Source organism: Sander vitreus, chromosome 23 (genome assembly GCF_031162955.1).
Source record: "Sander vitreus isolate 19-12246 chromosome 23, sanVit1, whole genome shotgun sequence".
Classification (NCBI taxonomy): Eukaryota; Metazoa; Chordata; class Actinopteri; order Perciformes; family Percidae; genus Sander; species Sander vitreus.
The window spans coordinates 5,185,651-5,211,362 of NC_135877.1; the positions used below are offsets into that span (position 1 = coordinate 5,185,651).

General features: G+C 38.7%; 2 protein-coding genes across 3 annotated transcripts; one reads left to right on the plus strand and one right to left on the minus strand.

Annotated features, from left to right (window-relative positions):
* Positions 1–27: 27 nt before the first annotated feature.
* On the plus strand, positions 28–8,498 carry LOC144537698 (uncharacterized). 2 transcript variants are annotated; one of them, XM_078281522.1, is made up of 4 exons: positions 28–703; positions 6,174–6,971; positions 7,083–7,115; positions 7,669–8,498. In XM_078281522.1, exons 1-4 carry the CDS (start codon positions 403–405, stop codon positions 7,716–7,718), a joined length of 1,182 nt encoding a protein of 393 aa, XP_078137648.1. In that variant the 5' UTR covers positions 28–402; the 3' UTR covers positions 7,719–8,498. The 2 variants fall into 2 exon arrangements, with proteins under 2 accessions (XP_078137648.1, XP_078137649.1); XM_078281523.1 differs by lacking the exon at positions 28–703 and adding an exon at positions 1,866–1,996.
* osgep (O-sialoglycoprotein endopeptidase) lies at positions 7,187–25,630 on the minus strand. The gene is made up of 12 exons (XM_078281524.1): positions 25,491–25,630; positions 24,234–24,353; positions 24,017–24,136; positions 22,888–23,063; positions 22,602–22,697; positions 22,460–22,509; positions 22,298–22,376; positions 20,233–20,298; positions 19,994–20,084; positions 9,778–9,853; positions 9,164–9,262; positions 7,187–8,870 (listed from the first exon to the last, which is right to left on the minus strand). The coding sequence occupies exons 2-12, from the start codon at positions 24,346–24,348 to the stop codon at positions 8,831–8,833; spliced, it is 1,008 nt and encodes a 335-aa protein (XP_078137650.1). The 5' UTR covers positions 24,349–24,353; positions 25,491–25,630; the 3' UTR covers positions 7,187–8,830.
* Between the last annotated feature and the right edge of the window lie 82 nt (positions 25,631–25,712).

The window sequence follows — 25,712 nt, forward strand, 5'->3', positions numbered from 1 at the left end:
TGACAAATCTCAAATATTGTCTATTTTTGTGTGCTTTTCTTTCTGGAAAATTGTCTCGGGACACCTCAGACTTAATTTTCCGGCCCCAGGGAGAGGGCTCACTTTAAAATGAGCCAACTAAACAAGGACTGTAAAAAGGTACATGACAGACAGGGCAGACAACCCGTATAGCCTGTTGCCAACCAGTTGGTTTGGATAATTATTTTACACACTCTCTTTAAGTTTCTATGACTTACATGTGATCTGTCCAGGGGACTGGACAGATGGTAGATAACATGTAGGGTCAATGTAAGGACATTTCAAAAAGTCAATGATCAAAGAGAGGAGGTGGAGAATCTGGAGGGTAGAGTGTGGGAAAAGATATAAAGCCAAGCAAAGTCAAAGAGCAGGGAAGAAAGGACAATGGGAGCTCCGGAGAGAAACGGGACCAGAATGACGGCCAAACTGTCCAAAGAGGAAACAAAGAAAATGAAGATTCATGGAAGTGAAGCGAAGGCAGAGAAGGAAGTCTCTGGGCTAGGGGAGGATGAAGAAAGTCAAAATATGAACAAGGGAAGCAAAATACAAATGATTAGAAACAAAGCTCTGAAAAGGTGGAGCAGTGGTGAGGGGACACAACGATCTGTGAAAAAGGGAGAGAATGCCAAAGATTTTAAAGATGGTACCACAGATCAACAGGAGGAGGACTGCTCACATATCCAAGGTTAGTTTTGTTTATTGTGATTGTTAATAGCTCATTTATTGGTTTCTACATTCATCTTCATCTAGTGGTGGAAATAACGTATGTTGATATTAAAACAATAATGCAATTAGATGACCAGGTTTTGCATGCTTCTCCACTGTGTGACTGAATACAGGTTTCTATGTAAACAGATCAAAGTTTATCTCATGGGACATTTAAGAAAACAGGAATAAGGTACAAGAGCAGGATGTCTGAAATCCACTCAAGACTAATAGAACATGAAAGAACTGGCTCTACATCCATGGTGAATGCTCTGATCTTTTGTATAATCAAGTTAGGTTTTCTAATGATTGCTGATGGGCCAGTCATATACTGTAAACACCGGTTGTTACAGTAACAACATCTTGCTAATAAAAATCTCAAAAGCATTTAGACCCTTTTGAGCTGTGGACCAAGGAACTAGTATGTAGTACAAACAGGGACATATTTATATTTTAGAGGTAAGACATTGGTCAAAACAGACCATATTTGTATAAGCTACGTTTTATTCTTTTTATACACACATTGCATACGTCAATAAGTTGGGAGCAGTTCCACCAGTTTCCTTTATGAAATTAGTAGAAGCCTGAAGAAAATATGTCTTATATCTCAAGAAAAGAACAACAGTTGTGGTCATGAAAAGTCAGAAATTAAACTTGTTTTACTTTCCTGTTCTATTAATCATCTTGCGACTGCCGTGCATCACCCACTCAAAGGAGTGTCTATGATAAAGCGCTATATAAATGTAATTAATTATTATTAATATTGCTGTCTCATCTGTGTGACAGATCAGGATCGATATTCTGCATAAGGGATATCTATGGTCTAATTTCTCTCCATTTTGCCTTTCCCATTGTTTTTGAATGTCTTGGTTGATGATGGTTGTTAAAGTGTTTTACACTACAGTCTATGGTTTTACATAAAGTGTAACACAATAAAACGTGGCTCCATTCAAAGTTAAAATGTCCTGCCTCTTTAAAATAAATCTGCCTTTTTAAAGAAAAAAAACATCTCTAGATCACAGTAAACTGTTCAGTGATCATCACTGTTATCATAGGAAGGTTTGAATCATATTTGAATGTTAAAATTCCCTCAAGTTTCCCGCCGGACCGCTTATCTGCAGGAACTTCCGGTCCCACCCACATTCTCGTGTCGCTTCCGGGTGGCCACTCAAGATTCATCCAACGAGCCGTCGTTATCTTAACGCTGTAAACAAAAGTTACTAAACGGTTTAGCTTCCGCAACACGTTTAACGAGACATGCATATCAAAACAGGTAAGTTTGTACAACTTTCTGACATAGCTGACCGAAATTCCTCACTTCCAGAGGCTATTTTGTCGTCTTGCCGAAGGTGTTAGCAACTGTGCTAACGCTATCGATAGCCGCCTGCTCGTCGCTTTGAATGGGGGGTTATGAAACTTTGACTTCGGCTAACATGCTAGTTAGCTGTTCATTTCTTGAGGTGGTACAACACAAAGACAACGGATGGATGTTGAGACATCGTTGAACTTGATTGACCATGTTACAACGGCAGACGAATAAAACCGTCGAGTTTAAGTCGCCGCACCATGACGCTGCTAATTAAAGTTGGCTAACATTGGTGCTGGTTCCTAGCTCTTGCTGTCTTGTTAGCTGCCAGCACCGCACGCACGAATCCTAGCATGTTGATACGTATGTCTGAAGAGACGCTAATAAAGTAGCCATGTGCCTGTTTCAGTCAGAGACCGGAGAGTATGTATAGTTGGCTGGTTTCTAGAAATTTCTGTCGCGGTGCAGAGACTGTCTCCTTGGAATAGTAAACTAACGATACCTCTCTAACGTAAACGTTGGTTGATTTGAAATGTGGCGCTTTGAAGCGGGCACGCTATTCAGGCCGCCGGGTGTACCAATTTCTTAATCGTTGTGAGTGTTGTGACCCTACAAGTTATGTAGCTAACCATACACAGCACCTGTTGGGAGTTTAGCTCTTATTGTCACCGAGGACGTGTTTTCAGTTGGCATGCCTAAACAACGAGCTCTAATGTCTGTCGTGTGCCATGCGGACAGAAAATGGGTCGGCTTAAACTCATTAGTTAATCTACTCGGCAATGCTTAGTAAACCAATCATTCCTTTTTATCACGAAGAGCCATCACGTGTGGCTGAATGACACAGGTTGTTGTGTAACATCGGTACAGTAACGGTGAGATGTATGGCGACAGGTATTGGAAGCTGTAGGCTGCAGTCCTCACAGAGGTATTACAGCAATTCTATTTTCTTTAAATAAACTAAATGTATACTTGCCACTAACATAGTATTTTAGTTATTGATAAATCTGCCTTTTTTCATTCCTTTAATTAGTATATAAAATATCAAACAGTGAGTTAGGGGAGTGTTTCTCAAAGGACCACTTGACTACTAAAACTGACCACCTACCTCCCAAAATAATAGGCCTTTCACTTAACAGTAGAATCGAAATTACAGCCAAATGAAATAATAGTTTTTACAAATGGCTTACTCACTCATTGTCTCTATTGTCATCTTAATGACGAAGAAGCAATGTCTGTCTTCAACAACAGTGGTGAAAGAAGTATTCATATCCTTTACTTAAGTAAAAGTACTAACACCACGCTATAAAAATACTGTTACAAGTAAAAGTCCTGTATTGAAAAATGTTACTTAGGTAAAAGTATGTATCATCAGGAAAATGTACTTAAAGTATTAAAAGTACTCAATGCTGACAAATCCTCACATTTTAGAAACTGGAAACGATCCAAACAGTTGTGTTTAATGATCTGAACGTTTCAGCTGGACTTGTAGGCCCTTATATTGTTGGGTTAGTTTCATTTATAGTAAAACATTGGGTTTTATAAACTACATGTGTTTTGTATGCAAAACTCTTAGTAAAAAGTACAATATTTCTCTCTGAAATGTAGCTGAGTAGAAAGTGGCATGAAAAGAAGACTCAAGTAAAGTACAAGTACCTCAAATTTGTACACTTATTTATGTACATAGTTACACTGCACCACTGGTTGAGAGTAAGGTAAACTTTATTCCTCAATTTTTCCTTCAAATGTCACACTAAATATGTGACTTAAATTGGAGGCATTGTTGTGAAATGGTAAGCTTTGTTACTGAAATCCGACAACACACAAAAACAGCCAATTCAAATTATATTTGAATTGACATATGAGTTGATTTTATTTCAGACAAAAGTATCTATTTTAATCACTGTTAGGCTTTGTAGTTTCTGGCAGACAGTTTGAGAAACGCTGTTTTGAATTTTAAATGAAACATGATATTTTACCAAATCTACTCGCAGAACACTCTGAGAAATACTGAGTTAGAGAAGTTGGGAGATTCGATGCAAAGTTTACATGATGCTTATTTTGTCAACTTTTCAAAAAACTTTCATTTACAGAAATGTTAACAAGGGTTAAGATGCAAATCCTCATAGTTTTTGCTTTATACACGATTTGTATTTTTTTCTACTGTACGCAGGAGAAACTCCATATGAGCGGATTCTCCCCAGCTGTTCCGTCCTCTTAATTCGGTATCAGAAGGCTATTTAACAAAACCTAGATAGTGGATTAGCCTAAGCTGGGATTTCCCAGTTATCCTGGCTCAGTTTAGCCTTGACTCGGTTTCACGAAAGCAGAGCACCTACATTTCTGTTCACTCAGCAACTTATTGTTATTAGCTGGCATTAAAATACAGCACTGTTCAGTTACGCTCTGTATTTTAACATTGTGACCATTTCAAAAAAATAATTGTTCATGTGACATTGTTCATTGTTACCGTTCATATTGTTGTTAGAAGTTTGATGAATATATTACGGCAGTTTTTGAGATAATTAGAAAAGACTGATACAGTTTTAAATGAAGTCGGTGATGAAGGGCGGTATATAAAGTGCTATACTACATGTGTGTTTCTATAGTGGTTCTAACAATGGCAGATTGCTCAGAGAACAATACACCTTTTAATTATTTTAGTTGATTTGTTGGTTGTGATTTGGGAGTATTGTACAATTATAAAAACTTATCTTAATTGTACAATCCTCCCAAATTATAGTCTAGTTGACCGGACCAGTAACTATAGTGTAGGCTACTGTACATTCAGGAAACGGGGAGAGGACACCCCAATGCTTTTTGACCTTTTTGCTGGGGTGGAAATAACTGATAAATACACGCTGTTACAGTCATCGTGAAACGCACCAAGCCAGGATGAACAGATTAGACTAGGTCAAGCCTCGCTTTATCGGTTAGTCTGGATCTATAAATTCTGCTTTTGTGAAACAGCCCCCAGCTCCTCTTGTTCTTTTCTCCAGAACTTGGCAAATAGGCAGCAATACAGGCAACTGTTGTTGTGCCAAAACTCTGGCTCGTAGTCACGTGAAAATGTGTCATCCAGCCCTTTTGTTTGTTTATATCAAACAGCCAAGTGCAAAGATCCTTTTTATGGAGCAGAACCACTGCCAAGGGAACAATAGTTGGGTTCTTGCCTAACCAACATGGTGATGAGCAACTAACTCAAGACTGTTGTTAAATAAGAGCAGGACAATGTTTTTGTTTTTTTTACAGTGGAGTCGATATAAATGTGTAAAGATTACAACCGGTTGAGATAAAAAAATAAAAAAATAAAAATAATAAATGGCGTGGCAATTTTTTAAAGGCGTAGGGCGGATCTACTCTTGATTTTACTTCAACTTCCGACATCACTGCGTGTTTTTAGTTCATTTATTTCCAAGAGATTTGTTTTTCTTCAATTTAGTCATTTTGATGTTTTAACAAATCAAAAGTTTTTATTTCAGTTGCACTTTTGATAAGAGGACATTATATAAATAAATATTTTTCAGTCTGCAGCTCATTCTGTTAAGAAGAGAACGTGAAAAAAAATCATCATATTGAGAACTTCAAATTGTGAGTTGTGTTTTGGGGCTTGGTAAAAATAATACATTCTCAAATTAAAATCCATCTTTGTTTGAGTGATCAGATATCGATTAATAAACTCCCCAAATTGATCTTTCAATATATGCTTTTTCAATGACTGTCATGTTTATAAAAAAAAAAAAAAAACTTGAGTTAAAAGGACTTTAAACAAACTTTTTGGGAGCTAGTGTTATTGTAAACATTAACCTGGTGCATTATACAAATATATGTGGGGGGGCTGCTTCTTTCTTGTACAATTTAAAGCATAAGTTCTCTGAGAATCTGTTTTTATATCCAAGCTAAACTGGTATTGTTCAATTAAATTTCCCTTACCCAACTGATATCGAATCGGGACCTTGTCAATCGAATCGATTGAGTGCATCGTTACATCCCTAATTGAGTTTTTAAGGCTTTTTCCAAATGTTGATGTTCTCTAATTGTGATTGTTTCACATGGTAGCCTAAGCACCAATAACTGTAACTTGTTTGTGGTATGTGTGATATGAAGGTATTAGTATTTTTGACCACCATGTCAACATTTCTTTCAGGTACATGGGAAGCCAGCAACACAGTGTGTGAGTCCGATACCCTGTGCGATCCAGCCGTCCTCGTTGCAGCCACCAACTCAGAGCCACACATTCGCAACCGTCGCCTGTCTCCTGGCTCGGGCAACTGCGGAGGTGGTGGGGGTGGAGGCTGCATCTCTGGCAGTGACCAACAGCCCCGGCAGCTTTCACCTGAAGGCGACCTGATCGTCCCCGGCCACACGCACACCTTCAGCTACCGCAGGGACAGAGACCGCAAGGGCCACCAGCACAAAGGCCGCAGCCTTCGCAGGGAAAGTCAGAAGGCGGTCAGCCGAGCGAGCGAGCGGCCACAAAAGGTTCACCAAAAGGAGAGGTGGGTGGAGGACAGTCTGTCGCTGCTCAAGCCCCCGCCTGCCTTCCCAGTGCAGGACAGCCCCGCCAAGCTGCAGCCGGCCGTCAGCTACGCCTCCAAGGTGAAGGCGGGAGCAGCAAGCGGAGGGCTGGAGGAGGAGCGCCCTGCCATCGGCGTGCTGCTACAGAACCAGTGGGGTCTCAGCTTCATCAGCGAGGCGAGGCCCGCCACAGAGGGTCCTGGCCCTCGCCCCGCTGCCAACGCCCTCCCTCCTCAGCCTACAAATGCTCAACAGGCAGCAGAGCTACAGTTTGAGTCAGTTTTCACAGTTCAGCCTCCGGGGGAAACGCCTGTCCCAGTTGCTGCCTCCATTACCCCTGCCGCACGCCCAGAGGGGGACGAGAGCAACGGGAAGCTGCTGCTTAGTTGTCGCCATCTAGTGGAGGCTTTTAACTATCACAATAGAGGTGAGAGCTATGAGAAGCTTTGAAGACATTCTGTCAGATTTTTTGTTTTATTTGGAACATTGTCCTTTCACTGCCTTAATTCTAACAGTAAGTCTCCTTTTGTTTCCTCAGAGTGGAATGCCATCTGTAACAAACAGAAAAAAGGTACGTTGCCTCAAAGCGTAAAACCTGGTCAGTGCTGTGCTGCCCCATTCTCAAGAAAAAAAAACCACAGGCAAGATGTAAAAAAATTTATTTGTAAGAGACAAGTACAGAGAAACATTGACAGTTGCAGAAGTGGTGTCCAATGTACTGTACACTGAACACCAGTCCCTTGATGGACATTGATCTTTCGAGTAATCAATATTACATGGTAGTTTGAAATCCTAAGTCAGTAAATATAATAATCCTAAACAGGAACAACAAACATTCAAACAGACAACAATGAAGCAAACAAAACATTTAGAACTCGAGTTAGTGTCATGATTACAGTTCTGGTCAAGTTTGAACCAGGACATGCCTTTTGTACAAAATGTTTTTCTGAATCTGCTTTACATTTGGTTTTGAATAATAGGCTTCAGCTTCTTAGATATTTATGTCATGACAATACATAATGTAGATCTGTGAACAAGGAGGTGTACAATGTGGCACTATGTTATTGGTTTTTCCTCTCTTTTCCAAACATCTCCCTTTGACATTGTTTTGTTCTATTTTGCAGTTCCAAAAAAGGTTGTCTGGTACAAGGAGGCCCAGGAGCACCCAGCCTAGCAGTGTGAGAAACCCAAAGCATATATAAAACATACATACAACACACACACCTACATGCACATTAAAACACATAAAGATGGACAAATTTATGAGTCCCGCTCTCACACACTGCACTCAGGATGATGTCTTCACACAAAGCCACACTGAGACACTTTGGACTAACTCCTTTGAGATCTTACTGCAATGGACTTTTTTAACGCCTTACAGGAAGCCTGCCTTAATTAATCAGACCTGTTTTCATCGCCTCTCATTACCATTTTTATCTTGTATGTGTAGAGCTGGTCTTTTTAAAAACAATCAGGAGCTGTAATTTAATTTCCCCCCTTTTTTGAAAGCTACCGTTATCACCTTTTGTCCTCTGTAAAGCGAGTGGTCAAACAAGCACTTTGTTTAAAAATCTGTCGCGACCAATCCCTGTGTGCAAGAAACCCTCACCAGAGTGATTTATTTTCTCCTCCCCTCCCCCAGATTAAAAACAGAATGTCTTGTACCTGCTTGAGTTTTATGGTTCATGTATGCAGAGGACTTGTGTATCTGTCTTCAGTTTACAGAGGGGTGTAGGCAAAGGCACCCTTTACCCGTCAGATCTTAATGCTGTGTCCTTTTTGTTTTTATTTGGTTCCCTAATCGGGTGAATGTTACTCATGAATCCATAAGGAATCTCACCATGTTCAGTATGTTGATTTTTGAAAGAAAATGTATTGAATAAATAAAATTTACACTGGAGAAAGAGGAGAAATGTAAGTGAACAGTATTGCTTAATAAAATGAATAAACTTGACATGTTCCATCTTAATCTTTTTTTAATTTGAAGTTTTACTGCTGTACAGTTAAATCACATTTCCCTTCCTGACAGTTACAAAGTACAACAGTTAAACACCAAATTAAAGTGCCAGACATTTTTGTAGGGAAAATCTGCACTGGGTGTACATGTTAATGAAGTGTCAAAGTTGCATTGTAAACCTGACCTCCACTCAGCTTTGTTTCAGGTGAACAGTTACTATCAGGGAACTATGGTAGTCCACCACTTCAACAAAAAAAAACTCTAGAAAATTTGTCCCATCGTCATAACAGACCTGCTGCAACAACATGTAGCACCAAGATGTTGCTCCATCAGTCTCTCCACGTCACCTCCACTTCATCTGTTCTGTACCTACAACAGGAGAAATGTTAATGGTCAACATGGACTGTTAGCACAGCAGGTTAGCAATATCTAAGTTTCTCCCACATTTGGGAGTGCTTAGAATTTTTCTTTTTGTATTGGGACCAAATACATGTTTGTTGAATTTACTAAATATTTACCCTGGATGCTAAATGAGGTGAGAGTAAACAGAAAATCTACACTGCTGGTGTTTTAGCTGGGGGACCTTGGGATCCAAGCAACCAGTTTGTGTTTTTTTTTTTTTAACATTTTCCACAAAGGAGACAGATGCAGAGTGTAAAGACCTTTGTGTAATCCATGAGTCTTCCAGCTCCGTCACCTGACCGGACCTAAACATCTCCCAGCCGGCTTGAGCAATCATTGCTCCGTTGTCTATGCAGAACCTGTGGCACAAAGTGAACACTGTTATCTGGACTGAACCTGGAACACAATGTTCTGATAAAGGGCATGTGATGGAGAGAAAATACGACAACTTATTTCAAATAAGGGCTAGATACGGTCATTTTTGTATTGAAGCTGTGTTAAAATTTCTTTAAGGGCCATTCCAGTGTTTTTGCATGCCAATTTACTACCACTCTACGTTACTGCTGATTTACCAAGCATGTCATTATATTCACTCTACGTCTATGTTGAGTAGCAGTACATAGTATTTTGTTGTGAATGACATTAAAAAAGCATTTAGCATGATAATCTCATGAACTCATGATTGCGTTTTTTTCAAGCAGAATTTTACACCTGTACTGGACTGAGTGGAAGTAGACTGTAAAACGTTCTAACAGCATTTAAACCATGTTGGGTGTACTGTGTTTCTGTGTGAGACCTGACAGTTAGTGTATGTATACAAAGATGAGAACCATTCAAAGTTCAGTCTACGGGGAGTGTGGAGCGGCTGGTTTACCGTTCGTCTGTGGCAAACAGCTTGGCTCCTCTCTCCTTACACATCACCCCCATCATCTCCTGCAGACGCAGGTTACCTAGAGAGGAAACGAGGTCACATCGTGGTAGTGGTAAATAAATAATTTTCTGGCTTTTGTGATTCCTAATTGTGACTAAAGTCAAAAGTATAGTAATCTTTTTTTTTTTTTTATTACTTTTTGACATGCTGTACGATGTCTTTGCTAATATAGCATCGGTGCCAAAACAACCGTTATCTAAACACGGTTAAAATGCTGTCAGCTAATGTGTATTTCACTGTAGGGGATTCCAACAACGTAACAGTCTGCAGCTGCCGTATTTTTTCTGACATACCGACTTTTTTTTATCACATTTATCAACATACTATACTAGGACTTATTTCGACATACTATAACTTTTTTCTAGGGCTGTCAAAATAACGCGTTAATTTCGATTAATTAATCTGAGAAAATGTCACCAACTGTTGTTTAGTACCCTTTTTTTTTGCTTTTCTTTTTTTTTGGTTCAGGCACCGTTAATTATGTATGCAATTCATTTCGATTAATTAATCACAGAGTATGTAATTAATTAGATTACATTTTTTCGCATAAAGTAATAAAAAAAAAGTCATTGTATAGTATGTCAAAAAACATATAAAAAATGCCACAGTATAGTAAGAAATAGTAGGAAAAAAGTCATAGTCATATCTAAAGCCTCCTTCTTTCTGCCAAAATCAGACCCTCTCTCACACCCCCTCTGCTGAAAGACTCATTCACGCCTTCATCTCCTCCCGACTGGACTACTGCAACTCACTTCTCCTTGGCATCAACTCTACCCACATCAACCGACTCAAACTGGTCCAGAATGCAGCCGCCCGACTCATCATCTGCTCCAAATCCTGACACCACATCACTCCAGTCCTAAAACAACTCCACTGGCTTCCCACCTTCCACCGGATCACCTACAAAATCCTGGTCCTCACCTACAAAGCCCTCCACCATTTGACCTCTCCCCCTATCAGATCCACCTCAGCCGGTCTCCTCTGCATCCACAAGTCCAACCTCCGCAGCTTTGGGGACAGAGCCTTCTCCAGGGCAGCTCCCAGACTCCCAACTCCCTCACCCAAGAGATCTGCACCTCTGAGTCCCTCACCATCTTCCAGTCCCGCCTCAAGACCCATCTCTTCACCTCTGCCTATCCTTAGCCCCACGCCCCCCTCCCTTTTCATCTGTGCCTGAATCTTGTTTTGTCTTGTTCTGTTTTGCATTGATTTTGTTTTCTACCTGCCCTTTAAAGCGACTTTGAGTCTGTGAAAAGCGCTATATAAATTCAATTTATTATTATGTCGAAAAAAGTGATAAGAAAAGCCATAGTATAGTATGTTTAAAAAAGCCATGGTATAGTATGTCAAAATAAGTGATAAAAAAGCAATAGTATGTAGTATGTCGAAAACACTGATAAAAAAAAATCATAGTATAGTATGTCGAAAAAAGTGATAAAAGTCATAGTATAGTACCGGTATGTCAAAAAAAATCATAGTATAGTATGTCTAGTATATATTTTAAATATTTGTTCTTGTATTCTATCCTATTATTATTTCATGTAAATTGTATGTATGTATACTGTATCCTATTATTTCATGTATATTGTATCCTAGTATTTTATGTATATTCTGTGCTGTGTGACTGATGTTTTGCTGCTCTAACACTGTAATTTTTTTTTGTTCAACAAAAACTGATAAAAAAAATGTCGAAAAAAGTCATTGTATAGTATGTCAAAAAAAGGCTATAGTATAGTATGTCGAAAAAAAGTAATAAAAAGTCATAGTATAGTATGTCGAAAAAAGTCATAGTATAATATGTCGAAAAAAGAGGAAAAAAAAGCCATAGTATAGTCGAAAAAAACTGATTAAAAAAAAGCCATAGTATAGTATGTCTAGTATATATTTTAAATATTTGTTCTTGTATTCTATCCTATTATTATTTCATGTATATTGTATCCTAGTATTTTATGTATATTCTGTGCTGTGTGACTGATGTTTTGCTGCTCTAACACTGTAATTTCCCATTTTTGGGATCAATAAATATCTATCTATCTACTGTATCTATCTATCTATCTATCAATGTCGAAAAAAGCCATAGTATGTTGAAAAAAAGTCATAGTATAGTATGCCAAAAAAGTGATAAAAAAAAGCCATAGTATAGTATGTCGAAAAAAGCAATAGTACAGTATGTCGAAAAAAGAGAAAAAAAAGCAATAGTATAGTATGTCGAAAAAAGTGATAAAAGTCATAGTATAGTACCGGTATGTCAAAAAAGGTCATAGTATAGTATGTCGAAAAAAGTCATAGTATAATATGTCTAAAAAAAGAGAAAAAAAAGCCATAGTATAGTATGTCGAAAAAAGCAATAGTACAGTATGTCGAAAAAAGCCATAGTATACTATGTTGAAAAAAGTGATAGAAAAAAAAAGCAATAGTATAGTATGTCGAAAAAAGCCATAGTATAGTATGTCGAAAAAAGTGATAAAAAAAAGCCATAGTATAGTATGTCAAAAAAGTGATAAAAAAAAAAGCAATAGTATAGTATGTCGAAAAAAGCAATAGTACAGTATGTCGAAAAAAGCTATAGTATAGTATGTCGAAAAAAGTGATAAAAAAAAGTCATAGTATAGCATGTCAAAATAAGTGATAAAAAAGCCATGTATGTAGTATGTCGAAAAAAGTGATAAAAAAGCAATAGTATGTATGTCGAAAACAGTCATAGTATAGTATGTAAAAAAAAAGCAATAGTATAGTATGTCGAAAAAAGTGATAAAAGTCATAGTATAGTACCGGTATGTCAAAAAAGGTCATAGTATAGTATGTCGAAAAAAGTAATAAAAAGTCATAGTATAGTATGTCGAAAAAAGTGATTTAAAAAAAAATCATAGTATAGTATGTCTAGTATATATTTTAAATATTTGTTCTTGTATTCTATCCTATTATTATTTCATGTAAATTGTATCCTAGTATTTTATGTATATTCTGTGCTGTGTGACTGATGTTTTGCTGCTCTAACACTGTAATTTCCCATTTTTGGGATCAATAAATATCTATCTACTCTATCTATCTATCTATCTATAAATGTCGAAAAAACTGATAAAGAAGTCATAGTATAGTATGTGTGACTGATGTTTTGCTGCTCTAACACTGTAATTTCCCATTTTTGGGATCAATAAATATCTATCTATCTATCTATCTATCTATCTATCTATCTATAAATGTCGAAAAAAGCCATAGTATGTTGAAAAAAAGTCATAGTATAGTATGTCAAAAAAGTGATTAAAAAAAGCCATAGTATAGTATGTCAAAAAAGTGATAAAAAAAAAGCCATAGTATAGTATGTCGAAAAAAGCCATAGTATACTATGTTGAAAAAAGAGAAAAAAAAGCAATAGTATAGTATGTTGAAAAAAGCAATAGTACAGTATGTCGAAAAAAGCTATAGTATAGTATGTCGAAAAAGTCATTGTATAGTATGTCGAAAAAGGGCCATAGTATAGCATGTCGAAAAAAAGTGATAAAAAAATCATAGTATAGTATGTCTAGTATATTTTTGGGATCAATAAATATCTATCTATCTATCTACTGTTATGCGAAAAAAGCAATAAAAAAGTCATAGTATAGCATGTCTAAAAAAATTATAAAAAGTCATAGTATAGTATATCGAAAAAGTTATAGTATAGCATGTCGAAAAAAGCCATAGTATAGCATGTCGAAAAGAGTCATAGTATAGTATGTCGAAAGAAGTGATAAAAAAGTCATAGTATAGTATGTCGAAAAAAGTCATAGTATAGTATGCCGAAAAAGTTATTAAAAAAAAGTCATAGTACAGTATGTCGAAAGAAGTGATAAAAAAGCCATAGTATAGTATGTCGAAAAAAGCTATAGTATAGTATGTCGAAAAAAAGGCCATAGTATAGTATGTCGAAAAAAATGATAGAGTCATAGTATAGTATGTCGAAAAAACTGCTAAAAAAAAAAATCATAGTATAGTATGTCTAGTATATATTTTAAATATTTGTTCTTGTATTCTATCCTATTATTATTTCATGTAAATTGTATGTGTGTATATTGCATCCTATTATTTCATGTATATTGTATCCTAGTATTTTATGTATATTCTGTGCTGTGTGACTGATGTTTCGCTGCTCTAACACTGTAATTTCCCATATTTGGGATCAATAAATATCTATATATCTATCTATCTATAAATGTCGAAAAAAGCCATAGTATGTCGAAAAAAAGGTCATAGTATAGTATGTCAAAAAAGTCATAGTATCAAAGCGACTTTGAGTTCGTGAAAAGCGCTATATAAATTCAATTTATTATTATTATTATTATTATTATTATATAGTATGTCGAAAAAAGTGATAAAAAAGTTATAGTATGTCGAAAAAAGTGATAAAAAGCCATAGTATGTATGTTTCAAAAAGCCATGGTATAGAATGTTGAAAAAAGTGATAAAAAAGTCATAGTATAGTATGTCGAAAAAAGTGATAAAAAAAGCCATAGTGTAGTATGTCGAAAAAACTGATAAAGAAGCCATAGTATAGTATGTCGAAAAAAGTCATAGTATAGTATGTAAAAAAAAGTGATAAAAAAAAAAATCATAGTATAGTATGTCTAGTATATTTTTGGGATCAATAAATATCTATCTATCTATCTACTGTATCTATCTATCGATCTATCTATAAATGTCGAAAAAAGCCATAGTATGTTGAAAAAAGTCATAGTATAGTATGTCGAAAAAACTGATAAAATAGCCATAGTATAGTATGTCGAAAAAAGTCATAGTATAGTATGTCGAAAAAACTGATAAAAAAAAGCCATAGTATAGTATGTCTAGTATATATTTTAAATATTTGTTCTTGTATTCTATCCTATTATTATTTCATGTAAATTGTATGTGTGTATATTGTATCCTATTATTTCATGTATATTGTATCCTAGTATTTCATGTATATTCTGTGCTGTGTGACTGATGTTTTGCTGCTCTAACACTGTAATTTCCCATTTTTAGTATGTTGAAAAAAGTCATAGTATAGTATGTCAGAAAAGTGACAAAAAAGCCATAGTATAGTATGTTGAAAAAAAGCCATAGTATAGTATGTCGAAAAAACTGATAAAAAAAAGTCATAGTATAGTATGTTGAAAAAAGTCATAGTATAGTATGTCGAAAAAACTGATAAAAAAAAGCCATAGTATAGTATGTCGAAAAAAGTCATAGTATAGTATGTCGAAAAAACTGATAAAGAAGCCATAGTATAGTATGTGTGACTGATGTTTTGCTGCTCTAACACTGTAATTTCCCATTTTTCTATCTACTGTATCTATCTATCTATAAATGTCGAAAAAAGCCATAGTATAGTATGTCAAAAACGTTCTAAAAAAAAGCCATAGTATAGTATGTTGAAAAAAGTCATAGTATGTCGAAAGAATAAAAAAAAAGCCATAGCATATTATGTCGAAAAAAGTGATAAAAAAACCATAGTATAGTATGTTTAAAAAGCCATAGTATATTATGTCAAAAAAGGTCATAGTATAGTATGTTGAAAAAAGTGATAAAAAACCATAGTATAGTATGTTTAAAAAGTCATAGTATAGTATGTCGAAAAAGGTCATAGTATATTATGTCGAAAAAAGCCATATTAAAGCATGTCGAAAAAAGTTTTGTATGTTTAAAGAAGCCATGGTATAGTATGTCGAAAAAAGTGATAAAAAGTCATAGTATAGTATGTCGAAAACAGTCCTATGACTGTTTTCGACCTACTATACTATGACTGTTTTCGAAAAATAATAATAAAAAAATCCATAGTATAGTATGTCAAAAACTGATAAAAAAAAAGCCATAGTATAGTATGTCGAAAACGTCATTGTATAGTATGTCGAAAAAAGGCCTTAGTATAGTATGTCCAAAAAAGTGATAAAGAGTCATAGTATAGTATGTCGAAAGAAGTGCGAAAAAAGCCATAGCATGTTGAAAAAAGTCATAGAATAGTATGTCGAAAAAATTATAAAAAAAGCCATAGTTAGTATGTCGAAAAAGGTCATAGTATAGTATGTCAAAAAAGTCATAGTATCAAAGCGACTTTGAGTTCGTGAAAAGCGCTATATAAATTCAATTTATCCATCCATCCATCCATCTTCATCCGCTTATCCGGGTCGGGTCGCGGGGGTAGCAGCTCCAGCAGGGGACCCCAAACTTCCCTTTCCCGGGCCACATTAACCAGCTCCGACTGGGGGGATCCCGAGGCGTTCCCAGGCCAGGTTAGAGATATAATCCCTCCACCTAGTCCTGGGTCTCCCCGAGGCCTCCTCCCAGCTGGGACGTGCCTGGAACACCTCCCTAGGGAGGCGCCCAGGGGGCATCCTTACCAGATGCCCGAACCACCTCAACTGGCTCCTTTCGACGCAAAGGAGCAGCGGCTCTACTCCGAGCTCCTCACGGATAACTGAGCTTCTCACCCTATCTCTAAGGGAGACGCCAGCTACCCTCCTGAGGAAACCCATTTCGGCCGCTTGTACCCTGGATCTTGTTCTTTCGGTCATGACCCAGCCTTCATGACCATAGGTGAGGGTAGGAACAAAAACTGACCGGTAGATTGAGAGCTTTGCCTTCTGGCTCAGCTCTCTTTTCGATCTAACGGTGCGATAAATTGAATGTAATACCGCACCTGCTGTGCCGATTCTCCGACCAATCTCCCGCTCCATTGTCCCCTCACTCGCGAACAAGACCCCCAAGGTACTTGAACTCCTTCACTTGGGGGTAAGGACTCATTCCCTACCTGGAGAAGGCACTCCATCGGTTTCCTGCTGAGAACCATGGCCTCCGATTTAGAGGTGCTGATCCTCATCCCAGCCGCTTCACACTCGGCTGCGAACTGATCCAGTGAGTGCTGAAGGTCACAGGCCGATGATTCCATCAGGACCACATCATCTGCAAAAAGCAGCGATGAGATCCCCAGCCCACCGAACTGCAACCCCTCTCCACCCCGACTACGCCTCGATATCCTGTCCATAAATACTACAAACAGGATTGGTGACAAAGCGCAGCCCTGGCGGAGGCCAACTCTCACCTGAAACGAGTCCGACTTACTGCCGAGAACCCGGACACAGCTCTCGCTTTGGTCGTACAGAGATTGGATAGCCCTGAGAAGGGACACCCTCACCCCCGTATCTCGCAGCACCTCCCACAGTATCTCCCGGGGCACCCGGTCATACGCCTTCTCCAGATCCACAAAACACATGTAGACTGGTTGGGCATACTCCCAGGCTCCCTCCAGGATCCTTGCGAGAGTAAAGATCTGGTCCGTTGTTCCACGACCAGGACGGAATCCGCATTGTTCCTCTTCAACCTGAGATTCGACTATCGACCGAACCCTCCTTTCCAGCACCTTCGAGTAGACTTTACCGGGAGGCTGAGAAGTGTGATACCCCTGTTATTGGCACACACCCTCTGGTCCCCCTTTTTAAAAAGGGGAACCACCACCCCGGTCTGCCACTCCTTAGGCACCGTCCCCAGACTTCCACGCAATGTTGAAGAGGCGTGTCAACCAAGACAACCCCTCCACACCCAGAGCTTTAAGCATTTCTGGACGGATCTCATCAATTCCTGGGGCTTTGCCACTGTGGAGTTGTTTAACTACCTCAGCAACCTCCACCAGGGAAATTGATGCCAATCCCCCCTCATCCTCCAGCTCTGCCTCTACCATAGAGGGCGTATTAGTCGGATTTAGGAGTTCCTCAAAGTGCTCCTTCCACCGCCCTATTACCTCCTCAGTTGAGGTCAACAGCGTCCCCATCCTTACTGTACACAGCTTGGATGGTTCCCCGCTTCCCCTCCTGAGGTGGTGAACGGTTTTCCAGAAGCACCTTGGTGCCGACCGAAAGTCCTTCTCCATGTCTTCTCCGAACTTCTCCCCACACACGCTGCTTTGCCTCTTTCACGGCAGAGGCTGCAGCCCTTCGGGCCCTTCGGTACCTTGCAACTGCCTCCGAGTCGTCTGGGGATAACATATCCCGGAAAGACTCCTTCTTCAGTCGGACGGCTTCCCTGACCACCGGTGTCCACCACGGTGTTCGTGGGTTACCGCCCCTTGAGGCACCTAAGACCCTAAGACCACAGCTCCTCACCGCAGCTTCAGCAATGGAAACTTTGAACATTGTCCACTCGGGTTCAATGCCCCCAGCCTCCACAGGGATGCACGAAAGTTCCCAATTTACCCCGCACTACCCTGTTTGGGCTTACCAGGTCTGTCCAGAGTCTTCCCCACCCCTGACCCAACTCACCACCAGATGGTGATCGGTTGACAGCTCCACCCCTCTCTTCACCCGAGTGTCCAAAAACATATGGCCTCAGATCAGATGAAACGATTATAAAATCGATCATTGACCTTTGGCCTAGGGTGCTCTGGTACCAAGTACACTTATGAGCATCCCTATGTTCGAACATGGTGTTCGTTATAGACAATCCATGACTAGCACAGAAGTCCAACAACAAACAACCACTCTGGTTTAGATCAGGAGGCCGTTCCTCCCAATCACACCTCTCCATGTGTCTCCATCATTACCCACGTGCGCGTTGAAGTCCCCCCCCCCAGCAGAACTATGGAGTCCCCAACTGGAGCCCCATGCAGGACTCCACTCAAGGTCTCCAAGAAGGCCGAATACTCTGAACTCTTGTTTGGTGCATATGCACAAACAACAGTCAGAGTTTTTTCCCCCCACAACCCGCAGGCGTGGGGAGGCGACCCTCTCGTCCACCGGGTTAAACTCCAACGTAGCGGCGCTCAGCTGGGGGCTTGTGAGTATCCCCACACCCGCCCGGCGCCTCACACCCTGGGCAACTCCGGAGAAGAAAAGAGTCCAACCCCTATCCAGGAGTATGGTTCAAGAACCAAGACTGTGCGTAGAGGTAAGCCCCACCAGATTTCAGAATTCAATTTATTATTATTATTATTATATAGCATGTCGAAAAAAGTGATAAAAAAGTTATAGTATGTCGAAAAAAGTGATAAAAAAAGCCATAGTATGTATGTTTCAAAAAGCCATGTTATAGAATGTTGAAAAAAGTGATAAAAAATCATAGTATAGTATGTTTAAAAAGCCATAGTATATTATGTCAAAAAAGGTCATAGTATGTAAAAAAAAGTGATATAAAAAAAAATCATAGTATAGTATGTCTAGTATATTTTTGGGATCAATAAATATCTATCTACTGTATCTATCTAGTATGTCGAAAAAAGGTCATAGTATGTCGAAAAAAGCCATATTAAAGCATGTCGAAAAAAGTTTTGTATGTTTAAAGAAGCCATGGTATAGTATGTCGAAAAAAGTGATAAAAAAGTCATAGTATAGTAGGTCGAAAACAGTCCTATGACTGTTTTTTACCTACTATACTATGACTGTTTTCGAAAAAATAATAATATAATAATAATAATAATAAAAAAAGCCATAGTATAGTATGTCGAAAAAACTGATAAAAAAAAGCCATAGTATAGTATGTCGAAAAAGTCATTGTATAGTATGTCGAAAAAAGGCCTTAGTATAGTATGTCCAAAAAAGTGATAAAAGAGTCATAGTATAGTATGTCGAAAGAAGTGATAAAAAAGCCATTGTATAGTATGTTAAAAAAAGTCATAGTATAGTATGTCGAAAACCTGATTAAAAGCCATAGTATAGTATGTTAAAAAAAAGTCATAGTATAGTATGTCGAAAAAGTGAAAGAAAAGTCATAGTATAGTGTCGAAAAATTGATAAAAAAAAACCCATAGTATGTCGAAAAAAGTCATAGTATAGCATGTCGAAAAAAGCCATAGTATAGTATGTCGAAAAAGGTAAATAAATGAAAACTTGTAGAAGGCTACTGGTACTAGCGGTGGAATAGTTTGTCCCTGTATAACTGATAAACCTGACCGAAGAACTTGCAAATTGGCAGCTCTACAATGAAAACCTCACTGTTTCACATTTCATACTGATATTTAAGGTCACAGTGACATTGTAACTGTAGTATTGTAGCTACTGTAAATATCTGGCCATTGGGCACTGGTGAGATGAAAAATAGACTATACACAACATGACCCAGAAGCACAAAGAATAACATAAAGTGTTTTAAACCAGGTTCAAATATTTTAGAGTGGATTTTCTAATTTAAGCATACATATCTGAACTGTACTTACAGCCAACACCCCCAACGATAAGGACCTCTTTGGAGCCACAGTGAGCCATGGCCCTCTCTGTGATCTCCACCAGCATGGAGAACACAGTCTCCTGCAGGGAGAGAGGCATTATTGTTGGGCAATACTCAAATAGCTTCTACAAATGGTTCTATAGAGTTTTTTTTAACTAACTGAACTACACAGATCCACCACGTGGGGCAGAAGCATATTAACAGACTGATAGTGATAGTTCTTAGTACCTGCAGGGAGAAACATAGGTCCTCTGCTGCACACTGACCTGAGCTTAGCATCTTATGAGACGCTTCCTTCGGGAGAAAAAAAAGAACAAATGTTACAGGGTTTCTGTAGGTTTTACAGTCAAAGTCAAATTTAAGACTTGTTAAGACCATTATGAATTAAATTTAAGAGCTATATCATTACATTAAAAACAAAACAAAAAACGGCAGGTGTCAGAATCGGGAAACATCAGAAACAATTCTCTGATTTCCTCATTCACATTACAGGACACAGCCTCTCATTAATGACCTCATGCATGAACATCAACTAAAGCATTAGGTAAGGTGGGTACATCATGATGCTCAAGTTGTGTTCAAATCAGAATACATCAATTAATTCATGCATGAATTCATGATAATTCATGTACCCTTACCGTAAAGTGTTACCAGTGTTATTCTAACCAACAACACACACACACAAATGTAATCTCATTTGATAGAGCAGATAGCTTCCCTATTGGAAACATTCATTCTGTATACAGTATTTGTTAGAGTGAATTTGCTCAAGAATCAATGTGTTGGCTGAAAGCCTACTGTGAAATTGCGCACAGGTGTCAGCAAAATTGGCCCGTGTGACGAGTAGCGTCTTTAAGGTGGGAATGGTCATACGGTTCCTCTCGTCAGTCCATGTGTTGTTCATGAGTGAAAAGATCCGCTCAACGGGAGCATTTGTGCCTGGTAGACACATGGCGAACTGACAAAGGAGCCCTACATTTTTGAACGGAATCTCCCTGCTTTTGAAATGTACGAACATTTCCACCCAGTGCTCGTCCGCTGACTTCCCAGCGAACCTGGAGGGACGAGGTTAAAACGAGACAGATGAGAAGAGGCATTGCGACAATGTTTACAAATATACATTGTAACGCTGGCTGCACAGATTATGCAGACGCAGAGCGCTATGACTGACTGACACACACACATTGTTAAAATCATACTTTATTAGTCTTTCTACATGGGTTTAGTTAATGACCGGCTATAATAAGACCACGTCGGCTATGTAATCGCTGACAACCGGGACAATTTCATAGTGGTTGGTGTAAACCGGGACATTTTAGCGTCCCAACTGGCTTTTGTCAGGACTCGGGACACGCAACGCAGAATCGGGACTGTCTGGTCACTCTGCCCTTGGAGGACCCAGAGTAGGGTTGGACGTTGTTTGGGTTTTTTCTGATACCGGTCTATACCTAAACCAAATAAAATTATAAAATGGTGTTGGTGCCTTAACGGTGCCTGAATCGATACTTTAAAAATAAAGAAGAGCATGGCTTGTGTATTAATAAGGCAATATGGTCAAATCATTTATTTTTTTTTATAAAGAATGTAATTCGGTTCCTTGGCATAAACACTGTCTGTGGGAATAAGCCACTACCGTAGCGAGGCTAACAATAGCCACGTTAGCTCATGTTAGATCTAATACTTTGGGAACATCTGCAAGGATATTTTAAATTACTTAAAAGTTTGTCACTGAGCGTTGCCTAACGTTACCACGTTCACATGCCGTTAAACAGTGTGCCGGTGGAACACAACTGGCACAGGTCGGTGTAGTGAGCGGCCAGTGCCGCCAGGGGATCGGTTTATGCCGCTGTCAAAGTGGCTTATGCCATCAGCCACTGGCAAATGCCGCTGTAGTGAGCAGGATGTGCCGCCAGGGGACCACAGTGGCTGACCATCAACCACTTTTCAATCTCGGCGCTACTGCGAAAAAAACTACAAGGAATAAAAAAAATAATAATAAAAACATTCTTAAGCGCTGCGAGAGCATTTCAATGAGCATTAGAGGTAGCGTAACATGGACTTTTTAAGGCCTTAAATTTTGATTTTAAAATGTAATACTTTTTAAGGCCCTGCGGAAACCCTGTGTTAGGATCATGAACCAAAAGAATGATGTAGTTGGCATCAACCTGTAGCCTTGAGTATCACTTTCGGGATTTGCCTTATTAACATCTTCACCATGTCAAAAGACAACATAAAACCATTATGATAGCCCTTATTAGTTAGAAGTAGTTCAATGGACAAGCGAAACACTCACCTCAATATAGGATAAGATCCCAGAGAATGAGACATCCATTCCTTTTACTGTATATGGCAGCTCCACATACTGACTCCCTCTAACAGCATGGACAAAAAAGCAAAGTTAAGTAGTGTAAAAACAAACCACGAGCCAAGTGAAGCGACAGTGTCTCTCACTCACTTTTTGGCCATCTGCTCTATGTTGTAGCCTGGACTGGGGTCATTGGAAATCTGAGTGGAGAAACAGCCACACTAAGTATGAACACACATCTATCACATACAGTAAAAGGTAAATAGATTATGAAGACCATAATGGCGCAGACCTTTATAACTCTAGCGAACCTGTCCAGACAGTTGCCAACTGCAATGTCGATGGTCTCCCCAAATATTCTGTACCGCCGCTCTGAGTATGCAATAACCTGCACAGGAAGAAATTACATTTGTACCTAATTAACTTATGCCTAAGTGTATGTTATTGCTCAGAAAGTGCAAGTACAGTGCATTCTCTTTGTACCAAAGAGAAACAAAGAACAACCAAAACCCAAATACTTAGAATCATGCAGACTAGTAGTTTTTCCTTGGGAGAGAGGCTGGCACACAGAAACCAACCTGCGTGTTCCCTCCACTGACATAAAGCACGGTAGGGTTGTCAGCTTGTGTGATGAGTCGGCCCATCTCAATGTGTCCAATGCAGTGGTTGACGCCGAGGAGCGGCTTCCCCCAAAGCTGTGCGACTGTACGAGCCACGAGAGCCACCGTTACCAAAGGAGCACCCATACCAGGACCTGAGGAGAGAAAAGGGAGAAAAAGAGAGAATGAGAGAGAGGTGTTTGTCACGTTGGAGTGATATTACATCCTTGTTTAAGAGAAAACTAGGCCTGTAACAACTATTATATAATTGTCTAATCGCAATTATTTTACATAATTGCGGTTTCTATGTTTAACCGCAATTCATTTCTGATATTAAAGCTTTAGTGCATAACTTTTTTACAATAATGGACGTCCGTTACATTCAAGCCATTGCCAAATGAGTTGCTACAAAGCTAATTGAGATTATCAGCTTCACACAACTCTCTCTGTATTTCTCAGTATGGCTGTGTTCAGAAACTAGTGTCGTCCGGTGACTTTCGCACGTAGAAACTTGAGTGAAGATTCTGAAGAGTCCATCATGTTTTTTTAATCCTCTGTGTCCTCCTTGGCTACTAGCAACTGTATGGAGGAGGGGTGGGGGTGGTACTCGATCACGTAATGCTTGTATCATGTGGACGCGCCGACAGTGTTGTTGTCATTACTTTGAATTCCTCATGGGGGCGACAAAAACTACACACTATAGCTTTAACTAAGGTGCTAAGAGGTTTAATAATCATAATAATACATTATATATATATATAGCTGAAATTAGTGAGCAGAGCTATTTAAGAATTAAAGATTGATGACTGTGTTGGCTGGTTAATGACATGATAGCTTAGTATCTTAGTATACCTCCTCTCTCTAAATATACTTCAGATATAGTAATTGTATATGTATATGTATATATATTATATATATATATATGTGAATATTTAGGGTGAAGTGTTTAAGAATTACATGGGTTATATGATCCCCATTTAATCAAAACAGGTCTAGAGCCTCAAACTTTTAGCACGAATCCTAGTTAAAGTACAATGTACAGCAATCCTTGTTCTGACAAACATCTGGCAAGTACAAATCTTTTCCGACCGCAAGGGTGTCACGTTACCTTTTGTGTATGCCACACAGTCGATGTCTGCAGGCTTCAGCCCTGCTTGCTCCAGCGCCTCCTTCAGGACAGTCAGTATGACAGCACGGTGGTGCCTGGCGGTGTCACTCGGCATGAAGCCTGATGGGTAAAAGAACATGTTGTCAACTTCACATGCGAGAGACTGTTAGACTTTGACATATCACCGGTGAAGTTAAGGTGACATAATCTGACTTGCCTTGACCAGGGGGGGTAATGTAGGTCCGTCTCGGGTTGGAAAGCACTTCGCCATCCCTGATGATTCCGATGCTGATCTTATTGGCACTGCCCTCAAATCCAATTACTACAGTCATGGCACCTAAAAAAACATTTAAAGGAAAGAGAAAAAGCAATGTACAGTGAAGGCTAACAAATTAATAAACCAATCAACTCTATTTGTCATGTGAAATCATACAAGGTACAATTCCAGCGGGCAAAGCAAATGGTGCGATGGAAAAACACAAAAGTAGCTTAATTTGCGTATTTGCACTTCAAAAATATATATATATATATATATATATATATATATATATATATATGTGTATATATATATATATATATATATATGTGTATATCACAGTGGTGCTCATACATTTATGAACCCATGCTAAAGTTGACTAAAAAGAGGAATAAAAAAATCATCTTTTGGAAATTGATCTTAATGCCTTAATTAAAAAATGAGGAAAAATCCAACCTTCAAGGACACCAATTTTCTTTGTGAATGAATAATGTATCGTAAATAAATAAATGTAATAAGTAAGTACACCCCTATGTTAAATTCCCATAGAGGCAGGCAGATTTTTATTTTTAAAGGCCAGTTATTTCATGGATCCAGGATACTATGCATCCTGATAAAGTTCCCTTGGCCTTTGGAATTAAAATAGCCTCACATCATCACATACCCTTCACCATACCTAGAGATTGGCATGGGGTACTTTCCATAAAATCATCTCTCAATGCAAATCAAACCAGCTATTAGGCTAACTGAAATAAAACCATGCCAATCTCTAGGTATGGTGAAGGGTATGTGATGATGTTGGGCTATTTTAATTCCAAAGGCCAAGGGATCTTTTTTTATTTTTCCTGTCAGAAATAGGCTTGCACAGCAGAGCCAAGTGAAGCTTAAAATTAGATTTTTAATAAGTTAGTGCTTTAAGTTTAATTATGTATGTCGAGTGTATTCTAACTGGGCCCTGGTTAAGGTTTTGTGAAATGGTACTTTTAAATGTAAAACAATGCGACGTGTGAAGAGATACTAAATTAGCCAATACAGTTACCCAACCTACAAATTGCCACATTATACTGTACGTAACATACATAACGTTAGCCTATAGCATACTGTCACCCTGTGTGGCTGTGTAACGTTAGCTGCTATGATAGCAGTGACAGCATACTATCTTCGTAAAACTAGCTTAACGTTTTATTAACGCTGCATTGAATATCAAAATTGGTATACCTAACTTTTCGCTTTCCTTTGGTGGTTCACATTAATTCAAATTCGTGCCAGTTCGACTTTTAAACTTATAATTGTACAAACGTCAAGTAGCAATGTTGTGTACGCTAACATGCAGCAAACTTCTGCAGCTCATACTCTATTTGAGGCTCGGGGTCCCAAACACTGACAGCTGTAGAGATGGCCTCACCACAAAACTTTTATAAATAATGTTTAACTTCAGAA